Here is a 19633-nt window from a genome sequence, read left to right as displayed (position 1 = left end):
GTCCCCCGGGGGAGGAGGAAGGGCACAGCCCATCCTCCAGGATTAATTAGAAAATGTGAGCCCGGAATGGGGGCAGCGTCGGTGGGGCGCGCCTTCGAGCCACGGCTGGGCGGTCTTGAGCGATGAGGATGCGGGGGCAGCTGCCGTGCGGGACGGCCTGGGGCAGCGTCAGCCACCCCCCCGAGCCCCCAGCAGCCCCCCAAGACACCCACATCATTTCATCCTAGTAGTAATAATAGGAAATTATTTCCTCTTGCTATTTGACGATTTCTCCGTCTTCAGTGAAGTGTGGCCAAAAAGCGATTTTAGAAAACTTTCTGCGTTATTCGATATTCTCCACATACAATCTTGGTCAAAACCCAGTGTCGTGACAGCAGGACTCCAGCAGACCGGTGTCCCTAAGCCCTTTATGGAGAGTGGGGTTCTCAGACTGTAACGAATGCCCCAAACATGGGGCACCTTCCAAAACGCAGGCTCTGGAGCTGCAGGTCCGGGGCCTGAGACTGCATTTCCCTCGGGCCCCCAGGTGCTGCCGGGGCTGCGGGGGCCGGGGGTTGGGGATCCTACGGTCAGACCGTGTCCCACTCACCTGTCCCGGTTCTTGCCTGGCCTTTGACAGGGGACCCCCCTGCAGACCGCACCTCCTCCTCTGACCCTTGGGCGCTCCCAGCCTAAATGTCACGCTCTCCTCCCCCTCAGCCTGGCGTGGCTCATCTCCTCGCGGTGTTTAATGACAGATCAATAGATGAACAGCCCGATGTGACGCCCAGATTTTATTACCCGCCGTCTTCTCTTCTGCCCAGGGGTCTTTGTTCCTTACAGGGAACAAAGGACCGAGTCCCACGGCCCGTGTTTCTATCGCCTGTTCTGCGCTGTTCGTGGTTATCCGTCGGGATGGCGTCAGAGGGGTCCTTTCCTGGGGTCACCCTTCACACACCACCCTCTTGCCTCCTCACGTGGTGGGACGAGTGCCAGGGCCCTCTGTCCTTCGCATCCTTATCCCCACGTGCGTGTGTCTGAGCCTCAGAACCTCAGGACCTGACCTGACATCTAGGACGGCCGTGGGCTTAGCCCCTGGAGCCGTGGAATGTGCATCTGTGAAGTTCGTTACTGGAGCGGGAGCAGGGCGGTCCGCGCACTGCCCTGCGTTACCTCTGCTTGCAGAAACACGGTTACAGGGACAGTGCCGCAGCCTGGGCTGTCCCACGCTGGATATGGGCGCTGGCCCCAGCAAGGGCCGCCAGGCTCGAACGTGGGAACGTGCAGGGTGGCTGTTTGCCGTCCTCCTCACTTACGCATTTTGCGTGATCACGGAGCGGAAGGTGGCTTGCTGGGTTCCAGGTCTTAAGTCCTGTGACTTTTTCTAGTATTTTCTGAAGCTAGAGGGGCCTGCTGGGGGCGAACAGCACACGCCACCCAGCTCTGCCACGGCCCTGCTAGGGGTCCTGCCTCTCCGAGCCCGCGGTCTTGGCGCAGGCCACTGCTGTGTGATGGCCCAGAGAGCCGCGTGGAGAACGGGTGTTATGGGCCATCGGCCCTGCGAGATGAGGGGTGGCCGCTGGTGCCGAGTGACAGCGTTTCCCAGCACCCAGCCCGTTCCAGGCTTGTACCAAGTGCTCTGCGTCAGTTGCCTGTTTCCCCGTTACCGCCTGGTGCCAGGCCCTGTTCTAGGCACCGGTGACAGAGCAGTGGGCAAAGCAGCCGGTGTGGGGTTGACGTTGTTCTTTCTGTGTGTGTGTGTGTGTGTGTGTGTGTGTGTTAGAGAGAGAGAGAGTTTGTTAAATAAGCAGTCAACTCTGTAATGTTCCAGGCGGTAGCAAGCATGCTCCAGGACATTAAAGGTGGGTAAGGTGCTAGAAAGGACGCATGTGCCATTTGAGCCAGGTATCCGCTGAGGCCCCTCTGAGGAGACGGCCTTGGGCAGACCCCTGGGTGATGTGGGCGAGGGTGTTTCAGGGAGGGCAGGTGTCCTGTGGCAGGGGAGGCCCGCTTGGCTGCCTCACAAAAACCCTGTGCTTGTTCTTCCCATTCTCTGGCAAAAGAAGCTGAAGCTCAGAGAAGTTAAGCAACTTACCCAAGTGTACACAGCGTGCGAGTGATGGAAGTGGGGCTCAAACCCAAGTGCTCCTGGTTCTAGCTTTTGTGTCCCGCGTGGCTGCTCCCTGGATGGGGGTGGCTAGCTATGTCCCTTGTCAACACCAGGCGGCAGTCACTGGTCCTCTCCTAGACAGGTGTATGCATTAATGATGCTACTCTTGGGTCAGCTTCCCCCGAGGGGGTCCCTGCTAAGAGCGGGACCAGGCAAGGCCTGTCGGTGTGGCTGGAGCCGGGCACACTCACGCATTAGAGCCCAAGAACAATGCCCTGTCCACTCCCCCGCAGCCTGCCGCTCCTCCCTCCCAGGCAGCAAATTACGGCCTCCGAATGTGTGCCCGGGCCTGCCTTTGACATCAGCGGGGCCCACCTGAGCCTCACCTTCGGGATTCTGATAATCAGCTCTCTCTCCTCCTGGCTTCCCCCAAGACCCGTATGGAAATAAGTATGTGTCTGCCAGGGATCAAATGCTTTTGGAGACAAAAGTCGGTACTGAGGACATTACAGGAGCTATCATCTCGGCACGAGGCTCTTCCACAAAGCCCTGTGCTCCTCTTTTGGGCTGACACAGTTTCGGCCTGAAAGGTTCCAGCAGGCCGACTTGGTTTTAAGTAAAAGCACATCCTATTATTTTTTTGAGAAATGAAGTGTAAAATTAACACTTATTATTCCTGAGCAGAGGAGAAAAAACAGAGAGAGAGGGACTCTGGGATTTTCATGCTTGCTGGGTTGTTTGTTTAGCAGTTTGGGTTTTTATTTTTCTTTTTTTCTTAAATCATAATAAATCAACAGATTTCCCCGTGCCAGCCTCGACTTACGGGGAACAGGAGGCAAGATCTGAATTTCAGCAGGTGAAATCTGCATTGCACTTTACAAATGAGCAGGGCTGCATAATTCACTTGAGTTGTGTGGGTCTGTCTTATAGATGCCTGTCATGTGCTATAAAAAAAAAAAAAGGAATAGAAAGGAGGGAAAGCGATCATGCGTCTTAACTCACAAAATCCTCCAGCCCCCATGCGGGCGGGGGGCCTGTGGGCTCCCAGACAGCTTTGTCATTCCGCTCCAAGGTGTCGGCTGAGCACTGCGCGATCTTATATAATTCAGGAAAGGGATTCTCGAGGGTACCGCTGTCTGGGGACGCTGTGTCTTGGGACAGAAGGAGCGGTGCAGCGCCGGGGGTGGGGGGGGGCGGGTGATGGTGGTGGCGAAGTCTATGTCGGGACCCGTGGACTTGCTTGTACTGGGTCACAGGCGCGCTCAGCAGCGTTTGTCACACTAACTAGGGCAGCCCCCCCCACCCTCCCCCACCTTGCAGAGGTGTACGTGACGGGCACCTAAGGGGGCACCTCGAACCCCCCAGTGGGGAGAAGCCCTCGTCTTCAGAAAGATTTGCAAATCAAAAGGTCTTGCCTTCAGTGGGAGAGATCCCCAGCTCCGCGGGCGCCCCTCGGGCTGTGTGCTTCCCCCTCCCCCCACTTTTACTTTTTGCTTGTTTTATTTCTCCTCCTCCCTTTCCCCAGGTTTGACTCTTTTAAACACTTGGGGGAGAGAGAGTAAAGCGTCCCAGGACACGCAGCGTTCTGCTGGGCTCCTGATCTAATTGGCCTGGAACCTCGCTTCGACCCTGGCGTGGGGCTGCGCTCTGCTTAAATGGCAGCGGCTTTGGCCCCGGACGGCTCGCCGCGGGGCTGCCTGTGCGCACATCCACGCACGCGGGCGCTGGGTGTGGCCGCGTCTGTGAGTCAACGGGACGCCTGCTGAATTGCTCGGCACTCGGAGATCGGAAGGCGACTGTCAGACATGATCTCTCTGATTTACAAGTTGCAGGAGGCGTCTTTGTCCTCTCGGCGTTTGTGTATCAGACGGGCCCGTCTCCATTCACAGCCAAGCGGTTAAAGGGCCCCGGCCCGGCCGAGAGCAATAAATCCTCCGCTGCCATCCCGGCCCCGAGCGCCCCGGCTGGGCAGGGGAGAGGCCTCGGGGTATCTGCCCTCCATGGGTATCTCCGAGCCCCTCCTGCAGGTGGGTCCAGGCGGGGCCCGATGCTCCGGGGGCCGTAGGAGAGCACGACGCCATCTGTGCCCACGGCCTAATTGCCAGCATCAGAAAGACGGGGTTAAACGAATCCAGGGTCACTGTGCCCAGCGAAGGGACAGTCTGTGCGTGTGCGTGTATGGGGAGGCTGCCTGGGGGTGACATATGGGGTGGGGTTACGTACATGTAGGGATGGCTTTGCGTCCTGCCTCTGGGCACCCCCCATCTGGTTGTGTTACCCCCGTAAGTGGTCTAATTCTCCGAACCCATTTCTTCTTTCTAGAAACACAGTTTTCCCAGCAAGCTGGGTTATTTCTGAGATTTAAGTGTGTTACAAACTATTGCAGAAGCCTGTACAATTGTCCTTTGCACATGTCCCCTGCCTCATTAGTGTCCGAGAGGTGTCCCCTTTCTAACAGGAGGCCTCACAGAAAGGCGGGGTCTCGTTCCTTCATTCACTCCTGGAACTCATACTCTGTGTGAGGCACTGGGAAACCTTGTTTGTGCGGAGGGCAGGGGCTGTGTCGGGGGGGTCTTTTGAGGCAGCCCCCGCACCGGAGGCCATCTCTAATTACGATGAGAGTCTCCCCGAGGGAAGGGAGGACGTGCGCGGGGCCTGCGGGCGAGCGTGCTGAGCCTGCCCTGTGTCCCCAAACTTGTCAATGAATCCCTTTTCTGCCAGTGTAAATGGAAGATCTGTTTGAATCTCTGTCGGGTGCATGTGGCCTAGTTGCCGGGGCTCCAGGGGCGCGACAAACACCCGGTAGATCCCAGCCAGTGGGCTATGTGGGGCAGGCCCACCTGTGCGGCACGTGCGCATGTGTGCCTCTGCGGTGGCGTGCCCGGGGGCGTGGGGGATGGCTGGGCCGGGGGGAATGCCGGCTGCGTCTGCCAGCCCCTGCCAGGGCCTGGGGACCCAGGGACTCGCCAGGAGCCTCAGCCCATCTGTGTTCGTGTCTTGCCACCGGCACAACCCCTCTGCTACCTAATGCTTGCCTTTGAGGGCAGATCGCAGCACCTGGCACCTTTGGTGAGGCTGGCTCCCGGGGGAGCCCAGGGGAGCTGGCGTCCTTGGCTGTCCCAGATAATACCCTCACCAGTACCGACGTGCCCGGCAGTAAACACTTATTGAGCACTTGCTGTGTGCCAGGGTCTGTTCGAAACCCCTTTACATGGGGTTAAACTCATTTAATTCTCACATCAACTATAAGAGGAAGGCTGTTACTGAGTGTTTCAGAAAGAGGAAACTGAGGCACAGAGAAGTTACGTAAGTTGCCCAAGGTCATCCAGAGCCGGATTCCACCCTGGGTGATGTGATGCTCAGGGAGGGGATCCCCCAACCCCCACAGCTGACCACTTGCCTGGTGGTCAGGTTGTCCTCGTCTTACTAAGCATGGCCGGATGCCCAGGGCATGCAGTGCGGAGGAGGAGAAGCCGGGATTCGAGCTCAGCTCTGCTGGATTCTGGGCAAGGGCGCCAGAGTCCGGCTCTCAGCCTCCTCGATGCTGGTGTGACGCTGGCACGTGGCCACGCTCTGTTCCCTGGTGTCTTCAGGTGAAGGTTTGGGGTCGCAGCAGCTCCCGGGGGGGAGACGAAGCTGTGTCCTGGTTTGGAAGCAGGACGGGGAGTTTGCCCATTGTCCGGGGTCCGCTGGGTAGGCCATCTGTTTCAAAGGGGAAAAAGTACATTTTGTTTTTTGCGATATCTTCCAGGGCCTGCCCATCACTCTTAGGGCAAAATCCCAAAGTCCTGCAGCGGCTGACAAGGCCTTTCTTAACGTGCGTCCCTGTGGCCGCCCTGGCCTCTGCCCTGGCCCTCTCAGCTTCAGGCACACTCTCCCTTGCTGCGCTTCAAGCCGGCTCTGCACAGCATGGACCCCCTCATGTCCTTGCCCTCGTCCCTGTCCTAGAGTGCTCCCCTACACGCTCACGTCACCTCCTGACGCCGTGTTATGTTCTGATAATTTTTATTTATTATCCGTCTACCCCACCCCCAGAATGGGGCCAAGACATTATTTGTTTAGTTCCCCAGAGAACCCCCAGCTCATAGCAAAGTTCCAGGCACATAGTACATGCTCAATAAATATTTGATTGGATTTTTAAAAATCCTGGTCAGACTCCGTGTCTGTCAGGGCCACTCTGCGTGGTGATGTGGGCTAGGAACTCAAGCCCTTGAATGTGGCCCGCACACCTTGGTGCTCCACCCCCGGGAGAAATCATAGCAAAGGACACCTTTAAGAGCCACATATCTGGAGTGGCCCCTGGGATCTGTGAGCCTCTGGGGGTTGGGCCGTGTGGAGCCGGGATGAGTCTTGGTGTCCGAGGCCCCCTCGCTGGCTCTGGTGCCGGGGATCAGAGAGGGGTCGGCGCTGGGTCTACAGGGGCCCGGCGGGCTCCTGCCTGGAGCACGTGGCGTGCAGGACCACTGACGGGTCGTGGGTTCTCCTTGCAGAGGAAGGCATCAACCACGAGTGTAAGCTGTGCAACCAGATGTTCGACTCCCCGGCCAAGCTCCTCTGTCACCTCATCGAGCACAGCTTCGAGGGCATGGGCGGCACCTTCAAATGCCCTGTGTGCTTCACAGGTAAGGGACCCGGCGTGTGCCTGGCGGGACACAGGGAAGGGATGCCAGGCCCAGCCCCGTGGTTGCCGGACCCCAGCACGTGCTCCTTCCTCTCTGCCTTGCGGGCCTGGCGTGGACCAGGACTCCCCGCGGGAAGCCCCAGAGGATCAAGAGGCCCATCGCTCTCCGTCCTCTCCTCCGAGGCAGGCTGGGTGGCAGCCTCTCCTTGCCATGGCACACAGCTGCCAAAGTCCTTCGTCCCAGCCAGCCTCCGCCCTTCTGCTCAGGTGCCCTTCCTGGATCCCGCGCTTGTCTCCCTGAGCCACACACTCCATCCTGTGCCATCAGGGCCCCTTCCGCACACTCCTGGTCCCCCTCACCCCCGGGCTGCCCAGCTCCCGTCCGTGCTCCAGGCGAGGGGTCAAGGGCGGCTCTGCCGGCCAAGTGCCCAGCCCCCAGACTGGCTGCCAGCCCAGGCGAGCGGCTGTCCCAGCCTGAGGCGTCTCTCAGGGGCTCTGCCGGCCCCTCCTGCTGCCCAGATGGCGGCCGGTGCGCGGGGAGCCTGGCCTCCCCTGCCTCCCCGACATCTGCCGTCTGCCGCGGCGGGAAGGCCACCCTGGGGAGGGCGCCTGGCGGGAGGATGTTTCTGAAGTGCTCACCTCCCAGACACGCAGCTGCTCAGGGCCTGGGCCACCTCTGGACTCCCACGCCAGGAAGCCGGGGCTGGGGCCTTACCCCTGACAGGTCCTGGTGGGGGCTCCGCCGTGGGGAAGTCCCTGAGCACGCGCACCTCTGGGGTTCCCGAGGGTCCTGGCACTCTGGCGCCTCCTTTGCTCACCTCAGGAGCCCCCGCCCCTCTGCTGCCGTCACCGTCCGTGGGCTGGCACTGAGGGGCCGGGACGTGGGGCTTCTGGGGCGGCTGAGGATGCCAACAACAGTCTCCACGACAGCAACAGGAACTCGTGTTGGTGGAGCAACTTCTTGCACCAGACACCCTGCTAGGCTTTTGAATTCAGGCCTCTGCCACCCGGCCCTGCCACCTGCTAACAGTGGGACCTTGGACAAGTCATTTAACATTTAACATTGCCTCAGTTTCCTTTTCTGTAAAATGGAGATAACAATAGTGCCTGCCTTACAGGCCGGGGCAGCATTCAGGCAGCTCACGCCTGGAGGGGTCTGGCTGGTGAAGAGGAGGACACGCACATCGGTCCTAGTCTGTCAGGCTGTCTTTTCAGCACTGTATGTTGACCCATTTGATCCTCCCAGCCACCCGGGGAGGTGCATACTGACCTCCATTCCTTGAATGAGGAAAGGAAGCCCAGAGAGTTTCAGTGACTTGTCCAAGTTTGTACAGCCATTGAGTGGCAGAGCTCAGCCGATCTAGCCCAAGCTCTCCCTCTAGCAGGTGCCCACTCTTTGGCCGACTGTGCCGTGCCGGGGTGACCCCTACCTGTGGGTGTTGTGGGGGCAGCTGCCTCAGGAGCTGGTGCCCTGAGCCTGGCCTTGATGGCCCTGTCTGTGTCCAGTCTTCGTCCAGGCCAACAAGCTGCAGCAGCACATCTTTGCCGTGCACGGGCAGGAGGACAAGATCTACGACTGCTCGCAGTGCCCGCAGAAGTTCTTCTTCCAGACAGAGCTGCAGGTGAGTGAGCGCTCCTGTCGCTGCACACACACCGCCTCGTGTCCCTTGGGCTTCCCCGTTGGCACCGAGGGTCTCGGGGCTAAGCCAAGATGGCGGGGTCTTGTCCTTGTGGGCCTGGAGCCAGTGGCTGCCATCCTGGCTGGCAGACACGGAGTGTCACCCCCTGGCCTCGTACGGCCCAGAGAGCTGGACTGTGGCAGGCTGAGCCTGGAGCAAGAGTCAGCTTCCATTCGGGGTGTTCCCATGGCAATTCCCTTCCCCTCTTGGGGATTCCATATCTCCATCTGTACTGTGTGATATTTAAGCTTTGCTTCTGTGGCTAGTGGCCCAGGCGGCCTGCATGGCTGGGTCCTGGGGCTATGTGGGGCCGGGAGCTGGGTCTGGGGCCTGGGAGACTCTGTCTCTGCCCAGGAAAGCCAGGAAAGAGAACAGTGGATGCTTGACTGGCCCCAACTCGGAGGAACGGGCACTCGCCATAGGTCCTGAGGCGACATGGCCATTGGGTGGACACAGTGGCCTCAGCCAGCTTCCTCAGATCCTCATGCTGGGTCGGCAGGAGCTGAGAGGACTCTTGGAAAGGGAAGCTGCCATGGTGGCCCTCCCTAGGCACCTGCGGCCAGGTCCCTTGGCATCCTGTGGGGCCTTTCCTTCTCACCTGTTACTGGTTTTCTGAGGACCAAGATCTGTGCCCAGGTGAAACTTTCTCTTCCACTGATTTTTCCAAGAAATTCTTACGACACTGCCGAGGTCACATGCCCACCGGGAATACCACACACAGACACTGCACCTGGACAGCAGCATCACACACACAAAAGGAAGGTCCATGCACACAATTCCTATTACGCATCACACGTGCACACACGGGCTTACAGAGAGTAACATTACACACGTGCGGAAGAATACCACACATGTGCAGCACAACACCGCATCCCCCCAAAGGAGGACCACTCTCACTTCCACAGAAATGCCACATGTGTACCCGTGGATAGACACAGCAAAATGCCATGTACCAAGAACACCACCATTGTCAGTAAGGATACAGGTTAGGTTATTGTTTTAGAACAAAGATTTATGTGTCACTCATGCGAACGTCCAGGCAGGTGGGGCGGGAAAGGACTCTGTAGTGATGGTCACTCAGCGACCGGCCCACGGAGGGGCTGTGTCCATCCGTGGTTCCGTGGTCACTGGGGCAGGAGAAGAGGGAGGTGGCAGCTTGGGTGCCAGATCTCCAGGCTTCCTCTCGGAAATGATGCACATCGTCTTCTCTCACGGGGTGCAGACCAGAGCGAGTTGGCCATGCCCGACGTCAAAGGGGGTGAGGAGGGAACGCCACCCTCTGCCTGGAAGGAGCGAGGAGCCGGCATCTGTCAGTAGCCCTAAGGGCTCATGCTCGCCATTTTGTTCCACCAGGGTACACCTGGCCCCCCAGTGGCAGCGCCCCCCTCATGTAAGCGCTGTGCTGTACGCGGCATCTTCCCACCCACCTGCGTGACCAGGCTGGGGCCGCTCACCCAGGGCAGGGTCATCAGGTCACTTGGGTGGCAGCAGTGGCCACCCCCACCCCCCGGGGTTGAAGGGGCACAGCTGTGGCCCATTACAAGATAGTCCCCTTCTCACTGTGCCGCAGCCACCTACACCGCCGGGCCTGGGCTGTCCTGTCTGCACGGCTGGTGGTGGCCGTTGCCCGGAGGAAGTGACAGCAGGCCCCTGGAGGGTGAGGGGGACTCACCATCCCACGGTCAGGTCCTGTCCCGTCCCATGGGCTGGCCCCGTGCCGGAGCCGGGCAGGCTGAGCCCAGACCCGGCCTTGAAGGACGCCTGGGTGGGCTCTGGGCAGCCTGTTTCTTTTTATCCTCTGGGCAGTGCCCCTAAGCTCCTGTAAATTCTTGTATTGTTCATGTGGCTGTCATCCCATTGTCACGATGTGGGACGGAGTTAGGGACCCAGGCCCAGAGAGGGGTTTCTACTTACGAAAGGCCAGCGTGGGGGTTAGGACACCCGTCCACCCCTGCCGTCTCCCGTTGATCAGGCTGAGCTGGTGCCTCCGTGCGGGGCTACCTGAGGGGCAGCGGGAACTGGTGCCAGCGCCTGAGCCAGGCCATCCGGGAAGCTCCTGCCCACGTGCTGGCCAGGTGCCCTTTCTGCCAAGTGCAGTCTGTGCAGCCACCTTACCCTACCTGCCTCACCTGCATGGCCCAGCTACCAAAATAGGCCCCAGGTCCCCTGACAGATGAAGCTGTTTATAGCCCAACAGGAAAGGCCTTTTTCAGACCCATCAGCTCACACAAACCGTGATTTACTTAAACTCTGGGCTTGCTCAGCCCCTGCCTGGCCTCCTGCGTTGTCGCGATGCCGAGAGATCTCTGCTGGCTTTAGGATCAGTCCAGGGGAAGCTTCCCGGGCGAGCTTCCACGGCATCAGCGTGTCCTGGGGCTACCTCGTGAAGGCAGAGGTGTCGGGAAGCCAAGGCTTTCAGACTGGATGTCGCTTGGGTTCCACCAGCCTCACGCTGTGCCCACGCCTGACCCCAGAATGGCTCATGTGAGCTGTGCTTTCCTGGGTCACCCTGTTAACCTTTACTACTCAAATACTGAGAAACCCACTAAATTATAGCCTTAACGAGTCACTATTTTCTGCAATTAATGATTTTAATTATAGACCATTTAAATGTGGAAGTATTGTCGCAACGCCAAATCTATGCAAATAATGGCTTTCGTTAAGTAACTTGAATAGCAAATTTCTGGCTTGTGAGAGGAGGGTTTCCAGGCAATGAAGTTTTCATTGTGGCTACGCTGAAGCTGGGGCTGGGAAGTCCTGGCTGGGTGGAAAAGGTGAGTGTGATGTTCCTCTGGGGTGACCTGGGGCTTTGGGCAGGGCAGTGGAGGTAAGGCCGGCCGGAGTTCTGTCCTTGCTGGGGCCTTGACGGCTCTTGTTGCCATATGGCATTTGAGGTCATGTAGGGAGCCCCAGGGAAGGCAGTGTTCACAGGCACAAGGGACTGAGAGGTCGTGAGAAGATTCGAGGCTTAGGATTGAACTCACTACAGGACCAGGAAGTGCTGTTGTGAGGACAGAAATATTGGAGGTAGAATTGGATACCGGTGGGCTTGGTCTGCAGCAGCAGTGATGTGTCTGCTTCCAGAGGGAATGTTTTCTTAGGATGCATTAACAGCAGCACGGTTGCCAGAATGAGGGAGGTGCAATTCCTCTTTGATGCTGAGATTAATTCGAAAGGCTTTGGACACGCTGGTGGACATTTGACAGAGTGACTAGAGGACATGAGACAGAACTACACTCTGCTGTTCATTTGTTCAAAGCAGGTACACAGAGGCCTATGATGTGCCAGGCACTGGCTCCACGACCTGGGAAGACAGTGGTGAACAAGACAGAGAATCAGCCATGGGGCTGCGTCCTAGAGGGGTTGACAGACACTTTCTAGTGAGTGTCAAGGACATGAAGAAAATAAAACCAGGCAATGGGCTAGAGCACGCCAGGGGATGGGGTTAGACACTCTGGTGAGTGTGGTCAGGGAGGGCCACGTTGAGGAGATGGCATGTGAGCTCCGCCCCAGATGGGATGGTGCAAGGGGCAGGATGTGTGGATGAGAGCCGTGAGTGGAAAGGTCCTGTGGCCGGTGGGAGCTAGATGAATTGCTAAGACGACAGAAAGCAGAGCCCAGCTGAAGTGCAGTGAGCAGGGACAGAGGCAGATGGAGCCCAGATCATGGCAAGATTTGTAGAACAGTGAAGGACTTCGGATTTTATCCCCATTGTGATGGGAAACCAAGCAAGGGACAGGTGTTACCTGATTTACACCCTGAATCAAAACGTAAGAGGTTTGCTTTTGAAAGACACTGTTAAGAGAATGAAAAGTCACAGAATGGGAGAAAATGCTTGCAAATCACATATCCAACAAAGGCCTTTTATCCAGAATATATTAAATATAAAGAACTCCTGAAACTCAATAATGGCGGGGGTGGGGGCAGCAAAAAACTCTGTCAGACACGTCACCAAAGAAGATGAACGACATCAGTCGTTAGGGAAGGGCGATGAAGCCCGAGGCTGGTGCCGCTGCCGGCACTGGGCGCTGGCGAGGGTGGGGCACTGGGAACTCTCAGCCTGGCCGGCGGAGGTGCAGACGTGTGGCCACGTGACGAGATAGTTTGTCGGTTTCTTATACAGTTAAACACACACTTACCGCGTGACCCCGCAGTCCCACTCCTCGGTGCTGACCTAAGAGAAAGGAGAACTTTGTCACAACAAACCCTCTCCGTGAATGACAGTAGCAGCTTTATCTGTAATGGCCCCAAACTGGGTCCCTTACCTGGTGGGGGGTAAGAGATGCGGTGACGTGGTACATCCGTGTGACGGGCCGCTGCCCAGCTGTGAAAGCAACTGCGCGTACTCGCGGCAATGTGGACGGCTCGCAAACGCCAGGTGAGAGAGGCCAGACCCGGGGCTGCACACTGTGGTTCTGTTGACGTGACAGTCGAGAGAAGGGTAAAAATACATCGGAACAGGAAACGCGCTAGTGGTTGCCAGGGGCCGCAGGTGCTGGGGGAGAAATAGGGGAGACTAAAGAAGGTTTGTCTAAACACCCATACCCCCCACACCACCCCATGCCCTGACAACTTAAGCCGTGCTCGTCTGTGGGGACCCGCCCTGACCTTGGGGTCCAGGAGCTTCCAGGGGCCTGACCTGGGTGTCTTTGAGCAGGAGGAGATTTGGATGGGTTGCAGGAGAAACGCAACCACACTTGCCTTCAGGCGTTTTAAGCTCTGGCAGGTGGGGGGGTTCTCGGCATGCTCCAGGTGGCCCCAAGACTCTTCATAGTGGGCAGAAACTCAGGACATAGATTTTGGTCTTTGATAATCACAGCTGAGGCATCACTCTCTGGAGTTAGCTCAAAGAAGAAGGGTAATTAAATTGTAGGGACGTAGGGGTGGCTTTTGGATGCCAAGAGCAGGAAGTGATACTGGGTTTTTGGTGGCCCTGTTCCTCTGTCTTCTCTCAGACCGCCTTGTCCCTGCCTTCTGCTCTTTCTGGCTTGTACTGTGCCGTCTCCGCAGCCTGACTTCCGGGCTCCTCTGTACAAGGAGGAAGGTGGGGAAAGCCACCACAGCTCCCGGCAATTTTGCTGAGACAGACACCTTAGGTATCTCAACAGAGGGGATTTAATATAGGGATTTGGTTACACACGTAGCCAGAAGAACACCCAGAAAATCCAGAGTTAGTAACCGCAGGTAGTAGCCAGCCCTCAGGCAACAGGTTCTAGATCTCTGGAGAGGGAATCTGATAGGGGAGCATGGGCCAGCTGTCCCCGCGCTCCAGTGAGCTGTGGCTGGGGGTGGGACCACACAATACAAACTGGCAGGTTGAGGGCACTGCTCAGGGAAGGGGAGCATGGGCTAGGTAGACCCCACACATGTCCAGTCCATGGGAAGACTGTCTAGACACAGAAGGTGGTGAGGTCCCTGTTGGTGGAAGTGTGCAAACAGCACGCTTGTCTGAAAGGCTGCGGAGGGCGCAGCAGGGAGCACGGTCTTTGTGAGGGTGGCTCCGTGTTTGAAGCCTTGCTCTATCCTGCACCAGCGTGGACCTCAGTTTCTATACCTGTAAAGTAGGGGTGTGACTAGCTCCCACCTCATGGTTATGTTGCAAAAGGCCCTCGCACAGTGGCTGGCACTAGGAAGAGCACATAGTAAATGCCGCCTGTTACTGTTAGCATTTACTTTTTAGGCAATTTGAGGATCAGATGGCTTTTTAGGGTTCCCTCCACTAGGAATTTGCTGTGTTTTCATGATTTCTGGCCTGAGTTTGAACAAAGCGAGACCCTTAGTCCTTCCCTCGGTGGCACCCAGCCAAGCCCCAAGGCCGTGGGCCTGGGAGACCCCACACAGGGTACCGATGGGTCCAGGTGTCCAGAGCAGGGAGACAGGGTGGAAGGGACACGGGCTGGGGGGCCACACGCCCAGGGCTCCAGATCCCCCTTCCTGCACGGCTGTCAGTGCCTTTGGCCCAGGGCCTTTTCTCCAGACCCTGCTGTCCTCAGCTGTGCCCCAGGCTCAGTGGAGGGTGGCATGTAGATTTGACTGGGGGTGTGAGACAACCCCGCCAGTGTCGGGGCCATGGGCCTTGCGTTTCTAGCCTCAGGCCTCAGCAGATGAAGGCCTGGGGGCCCGGTCGGCCCCTTGCCAGGGGTGAGCCAACCTGGGGCGGGGGCAGCTCTGCCCGCCAGCCCAGCTGTCTCTGGATCCCGCAGGCGCCTCTGTGCCCGCAGACGCTGGGCACGGATGATGCCTCCTCCTCCCCGTCTCCAAAGCCTCGCTGCCTCCTGTTCTCCATCGCCAAGGGGACGTATGAGGGGGTATGTGGCTCACCAGCCACACGGGCCTGGGCTTGGACAGTGGACAGTCCCCCTGAAATCGGACAAGGCGCAGTCGTGAGTGACAGTCTGCGGCCCGGGTCTCTGTTGTGGGCCTGGCAGCGCTGCGGATCGTCTAGCACAACCCCACGAGTCAGGTGCTCTCCTCCCCATTTACAGATGTAGAAACCGAGGCTCTGAGAGGTTAAGGGGTTTGCCCGGGGTCACTAACCAATGGCAGAGCCGTATGCAAAGCCAAATCATCTTTGCCACCAAGGCAAACAGAAACCCTCCAAAGTTTAAATAAATTGCCGTTTATATGAGCTAATAGATTTAAATGAGGCCTGCAGTGCTGAACTATAAAAAGCCTTTGTTGTCAGGGGACCCAGAAACTATTTTAGTAGTTGGGCCAAGCAGGTAGCACAAGTAGCAGTAACGGGGGATACGAAAAAATTGCTCCTGGGTGAGCCCAGGTGGGAACGCCGTGGGGCCTGTGCACGGGGCGCGGCGCCTGTGCGTGGCCGCATTTGCCAGGCCGGAGCTTGCGGCCGGGGCCCTGCAAACCCTGCTGCCTGCAAGTGAGCGAGAGGATGGGTGTGGCGCGCGCTGGGCGTGGGGAGAAGGGGTAGTTCTAGTCGTGGAGACACCGACCCCCTGAGACCTCAAGCTGCTGGTGCTGCCACCTTCCTCCCCTTTACGGCAGCCTGGGACTTGCTTGGTGCTTTTCCGGGGACAAAGCCTTGAGCTAGAGAAAGGTCCCTTTAAAGGTGGCGCTTCTGGCATCTCCGAGCTGGTGGGGGCCGACTGCCCCGGCACCTGTGAGTTGACGGCAGGTGCTTGCGTGCACGCGCACACACACATGCACACACACACATGCACACACACATGCACACACACATGCACACACACACATGCACACACACAGGCACACACACAGGCACACACACACGCACACACACACATGCACGCACACATGCACACACACACATGCACACACACACACATGCACACATACATGCACGCACACACACAGACCTCCTTGATGGGGCTGGGCTGGGGGAGGGGTGGGCCTGCTCCAGCCCTGGAATCTCGACCCCCTCGCTGACAAAGCCGGGGTCTGCAGGAAGCGATTCCATGAGCCGCGTTGAGCGGGCGCATTTAAAGGATTAGCTCACGCTGCTTGCTTGTGTGTGCCTAATCATGCCGCTTCCAGCTAAATGATTACAATTGACTAAAAGCAGAGCTAGGTGTTCTAACAAGCAACCCAGAGGCCTTCCGCTGAGCCAGGCCCTGCCAGCCCGGATCCCGTACCCAGCCAGGGGGTCTCTGCAAGACGGGGCCCAGTCTGAGCTTCCTTGGGACCCTTCCTTCCCGGCCCTGAGAGCATTCGGTTCGACTGTTTCCTGATTCCATCGTTCGTTTAACACACACTTACCGAGTACCTGCTACTGGTGTCGTTGCGGGGGCCTGGGACGGAGCTGGGAACAAGGAGACGGGGCCCCTGTTCTCACGGAGCTGACATTCCGTGGGAGACACGGCGATAAGTCAGTACATACATGAACTAGGTAATTTCAGATTGCGACATTTTGAAGACAATAAAACGCGTCGTGACGGAGGGTGGCGTGTGTGTGTGTTGGGGCAGGGAACGTGAGGCTGACACTCGGATCTGGTGCTCAGGAAAGGCTGGCGTTTCAGCTGAGTCCCGAGGGTGGAGGACGAGCCAGTGCGGGGAAGAGCTGAGGGGACCCTCCAGGAAAGGGAAGAGCCAGTGCAAAGTTCCTGGGGCACCGACAGACAGATGTGGGGTGTCCAAGAAACAGAACAAAGGGCAGAGGGACAGGAGGGGGCAAGGCGACGGCAGCTGCCTTCTGGCATCCTTCCTGCCTTGTACGCGGCGGGATCCAGACGGGGCTTCCCGGGCACACGTGCACCTGCACGTCCCTTCTTTGCATGCTTAGCCCAGCTCGCGCGGCCCCTTCTCTGAGAACCTGCCCTGGTTCTCCCCCTTTGGCTTCTCCAGCCTTTGCTTTAACCCCCCAGCCCCTCTGCCAGTAGGGATTGTAGCTAGTGTGTCTATACCGGCTTCCCGCGCAGATGCGTTTTGGAGGTGAAGACCCCTTCATCCATCCGCCCATCACCGAATGTTCTACCTTGTTTTTTGAGCTCCCAGGAAGCAGGAAAGAGAACACAGGCAAGGCGAGGAGAGAGGGGGAGGCTGCGCTCTGCGGGTTCTGGGAGCCCATCTTTCAAAGTCCCTGGCCCTTACGAGATGGGTAACCGAGGAGCCGGCTTCCTTGCCTCTTTGTGCTGCTGCCGCCAGATCCAGCCAGATAATTATAACTAATAATAATTAAAAATTAAAAGTGCTCTAGGCACATGCTTAGCATTTGACTCTGGCTGCGCTTTCTGTGAGTAGCAGCGTCTTCCTTTTTCCTGCTGTAGAGATGGCCCGTCCTGGCCACCCCTCCCACCGCAGGGAGGACAGGCCCTGCTGAGGGTGGGAGAGGGAGGTGCCACCCAGCGGTGGTCCCGGGAAGGAGAACCTGTTGCTTGCACCAGAGTCCGCCAGGAGCCCGGGAGGGCTGAGGGCCGGACTGGCGGCCGCCCCCACCCGGGCCGCCCCTCCCCCATTGTGCACCTCTCTGGGCCATTTCCTCGCCTGTTAGATAGGGTGAGACCCGCTGTCTCGGGCTGTTGTGACGATCAAGGGTTCATGTGAGTGAAGCACTTTAGAGCACGAGGACATGGTGGTGATCGGAGCACATTTCTAGCAGGGTGGCTTGTGGTCCCTGCCTTCCCCACCAGGGCAGGAAACCAGAGCCCAGCACGGCTAGAATTCAGTTAAACGTGGCGCCGTGGTGTGGCAATGCCACGCACGCACTGTGCCCACAGCCTGGCTTCGAGTCCCTGCCCTGCCACCAAGCAGCGCTGTGCCAGGAGCGAGTCGCCGGCCTTCTCTGGCCTCAGGACTCAGTGGGTAATGACAGCCCCTTCTGTGCCGGGTACTGGGGGGCAGCAGCGGTGCCTGGACAGCCCCAGGTCTGGCTGAGAGTGAAGGGGTGACATGCATCAGCTGGTGTTGTCACCGTCACAGCGTGGTCTGGACACCCGGGGGCTCTCGGTTCCCTCTTCACTGACTCAGTCAGTCGTGTAGATGTGCTCAGTGTAGCCCACAAGTGTTTACTGAGCACCTACTGTGTACCAGATGTGTGCAGGTATTGGGGACACACCGAGGCCTAGACTAAGCCGCGGTTTGAGGAGGGCACAGTGAGCTAATGAGGACAGAGTATTTCGTGTACGTGGGATGTAATATAATGTGGTGTGGTGTGGTACTGCCTCGTGCCGGCCATGCCACGCACTAAATACCACGCACGGGCTGCACAGCAGAGAGCCCTCCTGCTGGGCCCCTGCGCGGCATAACAGGGGCAGCACGGGACCTGGGCCGCACCCTTTGCTCCCTGTAAGTTGCTGTGTTTCTGGGCACTGTCAGTCTGCGTCTCTGAGCCTTGGTTTGTTCGCTGTCGAGTGGGCCAAGGCCTTTCCCACCTACAGCGGAGTGCATCATCGCCACCATTGTTGCGATGTGAGAGCATTTCGAAGTGCTCACTGGGAACTTCCATGCGAGCGTGATCTCCTTGTCACAGATGGGCAAGCTGAGGCTGCTGGGGGCCGAGCTGGGAGCCCGGGCAGTCTGACACGAGTGTCTGTGTTCGTAGCCCCTGGGCTGAGGCAGTGGGGTCAAAGATGCTCTCATAGCCCTTAGGAGCCGGCGGCAGGTCTCTGGGTGCCGGGTGGGTGGGAGGCCTCACCTCCTAGCGAGGGAAGAGCTCAGAGGGTGCCGCGGAGGCTGCACCCAGCTCCTGGGGCTTGAGGTTGTCTCTGTTCCAGGCAGCCCTGGGAGCGCTGGTCACCACGGAGGAGCAGTGAGGCGCAGACAGCCTGCGCCAGCTGTGCTCAGATGCCCTCCTGGGCCTGGGGGTCAGGCTGCCTGGGCAATGAAGTGTGCAGAGGCCCAGGTGGGGACTGAGGGTGAGCCCACCCTCAAGGCCCAGCTCCGGGCAGAGATGGCACTTGGAATCGGCCTCGGGCTGCCCATCTACCCTTTGGAGCCTGTCGTTCATGCCCTAGGGCGGGGGGCCAACCAAGTTTAGAGGGGCACCACGCCATCGTGACAGATGGGCAGGGGGTGCTGCCAGGAGCTGCCAGGATCTTCGAGCCGGCGGCCATTGTGTGTGCTGCGAGCCCATCCCCTCGCCGCTGCTGTCTCAGCTGGGACCAAATGCCTTCAGTTTCTTAGTAACAATGACGGTACTAAGAACAGTGGGCGCCACATTGGTTCAGCGTCCGCAGAGGTTTGCACCGTACAAAGCCCTGCTCTGCCTCGACTCAGACAAAGAGGAGACATCGTACCGGGAAGACACGGGCTTTGGGGGCCGGAGGGTGTGAATCCCGGAGTTGCTTCTTGCTAGCAGTAGGACCTCGGGCATGTGGCCTCCCCTCTCGGTGACTCCCCATCCTCACCTGGACGATGGGCCACCAGACCTCTCTCTGAGGATTATTGTGGGGACGCGACATAATGTTTACGAGTCAGTGAGCACGTCGCCCGGTGCCCGAGGTGGGCCACAGCGTCGGGTGGAGCTGGCGGAGCTGATGTCGGTGTCACTGTCCCACTTTCACAGATGGCCGGAACAGGCTCAGAGAGGTTAAGGCACTCGTGTGGTGGCAGGGCTAAGCCTGCGCCCTGGTGGTGGGAGGTAAGGAGGAGGCGAGGAATAGCAACGACAGGCACTAGGGAAGCCTTTGGCGTTGATTTTTCCTATTTTATCGTCAGGGCAAACCTGTGAAACCAATGCTATTTTTTTTTTTTTTGAGATAGAGTCTCACTGTGTTGCCCGGGCTAGAGTGCCGTGGCATCAGCCTAGCTCACAGCAACCTGAAA

General features: G+C 58.4%; 1 protein-coding gene across 1 annotated transcript in view; it reads left to right on the top strand.

Moving 5' to 3' along the window:
• The first annotated feature begins 6432 nt into the window (after nucleotides 1-6432).
• LOC105818872 (zinc finger protein 423-like) overlaps nucleotides 6433-19633 on the top strand; it is a 29382-nt gene continuing 16181 nt past the window's right edge. The window contains exons 1-3 of the mRNA XM_012655013.1: nucleotides 6433-6469; nucleotides 6580-6711; nucleotides 8217-8332. Coding sequence (XP_012510467.1) covers nucleotides 6433-6469; nucleotides 6580-6711; nucleotides 8217-8332 — 285 coding nt within the window. The remainder of the gene's footprint in view (nucleotides 6470-6579; nucleotides 6712-8216; nucleotides 8333-19633) is intronic.

The sequence above is a fragment of the Propithecus coquereli genome, unplaced genomic scaffold (assembly GCF_000956105.1).
Source record: "Propithecus coquereli isolate 6110/MARCELLA unplaced genomic scaffold, Pcoq_1.0 Scaffold458, whole genome shotgun sequence".
Classification (NCBI taxonomy): Eukaryota; Metazoa; Chordata; class Mammalia; order Primates; family Indriidae; genus Propithecus; species Propithecus coquereli.
The sequence above is the reverse complement of the archived record's forward strand: the minus strand, read 5'-3'. Positions and strand labels throughout refer to the sequence as shown.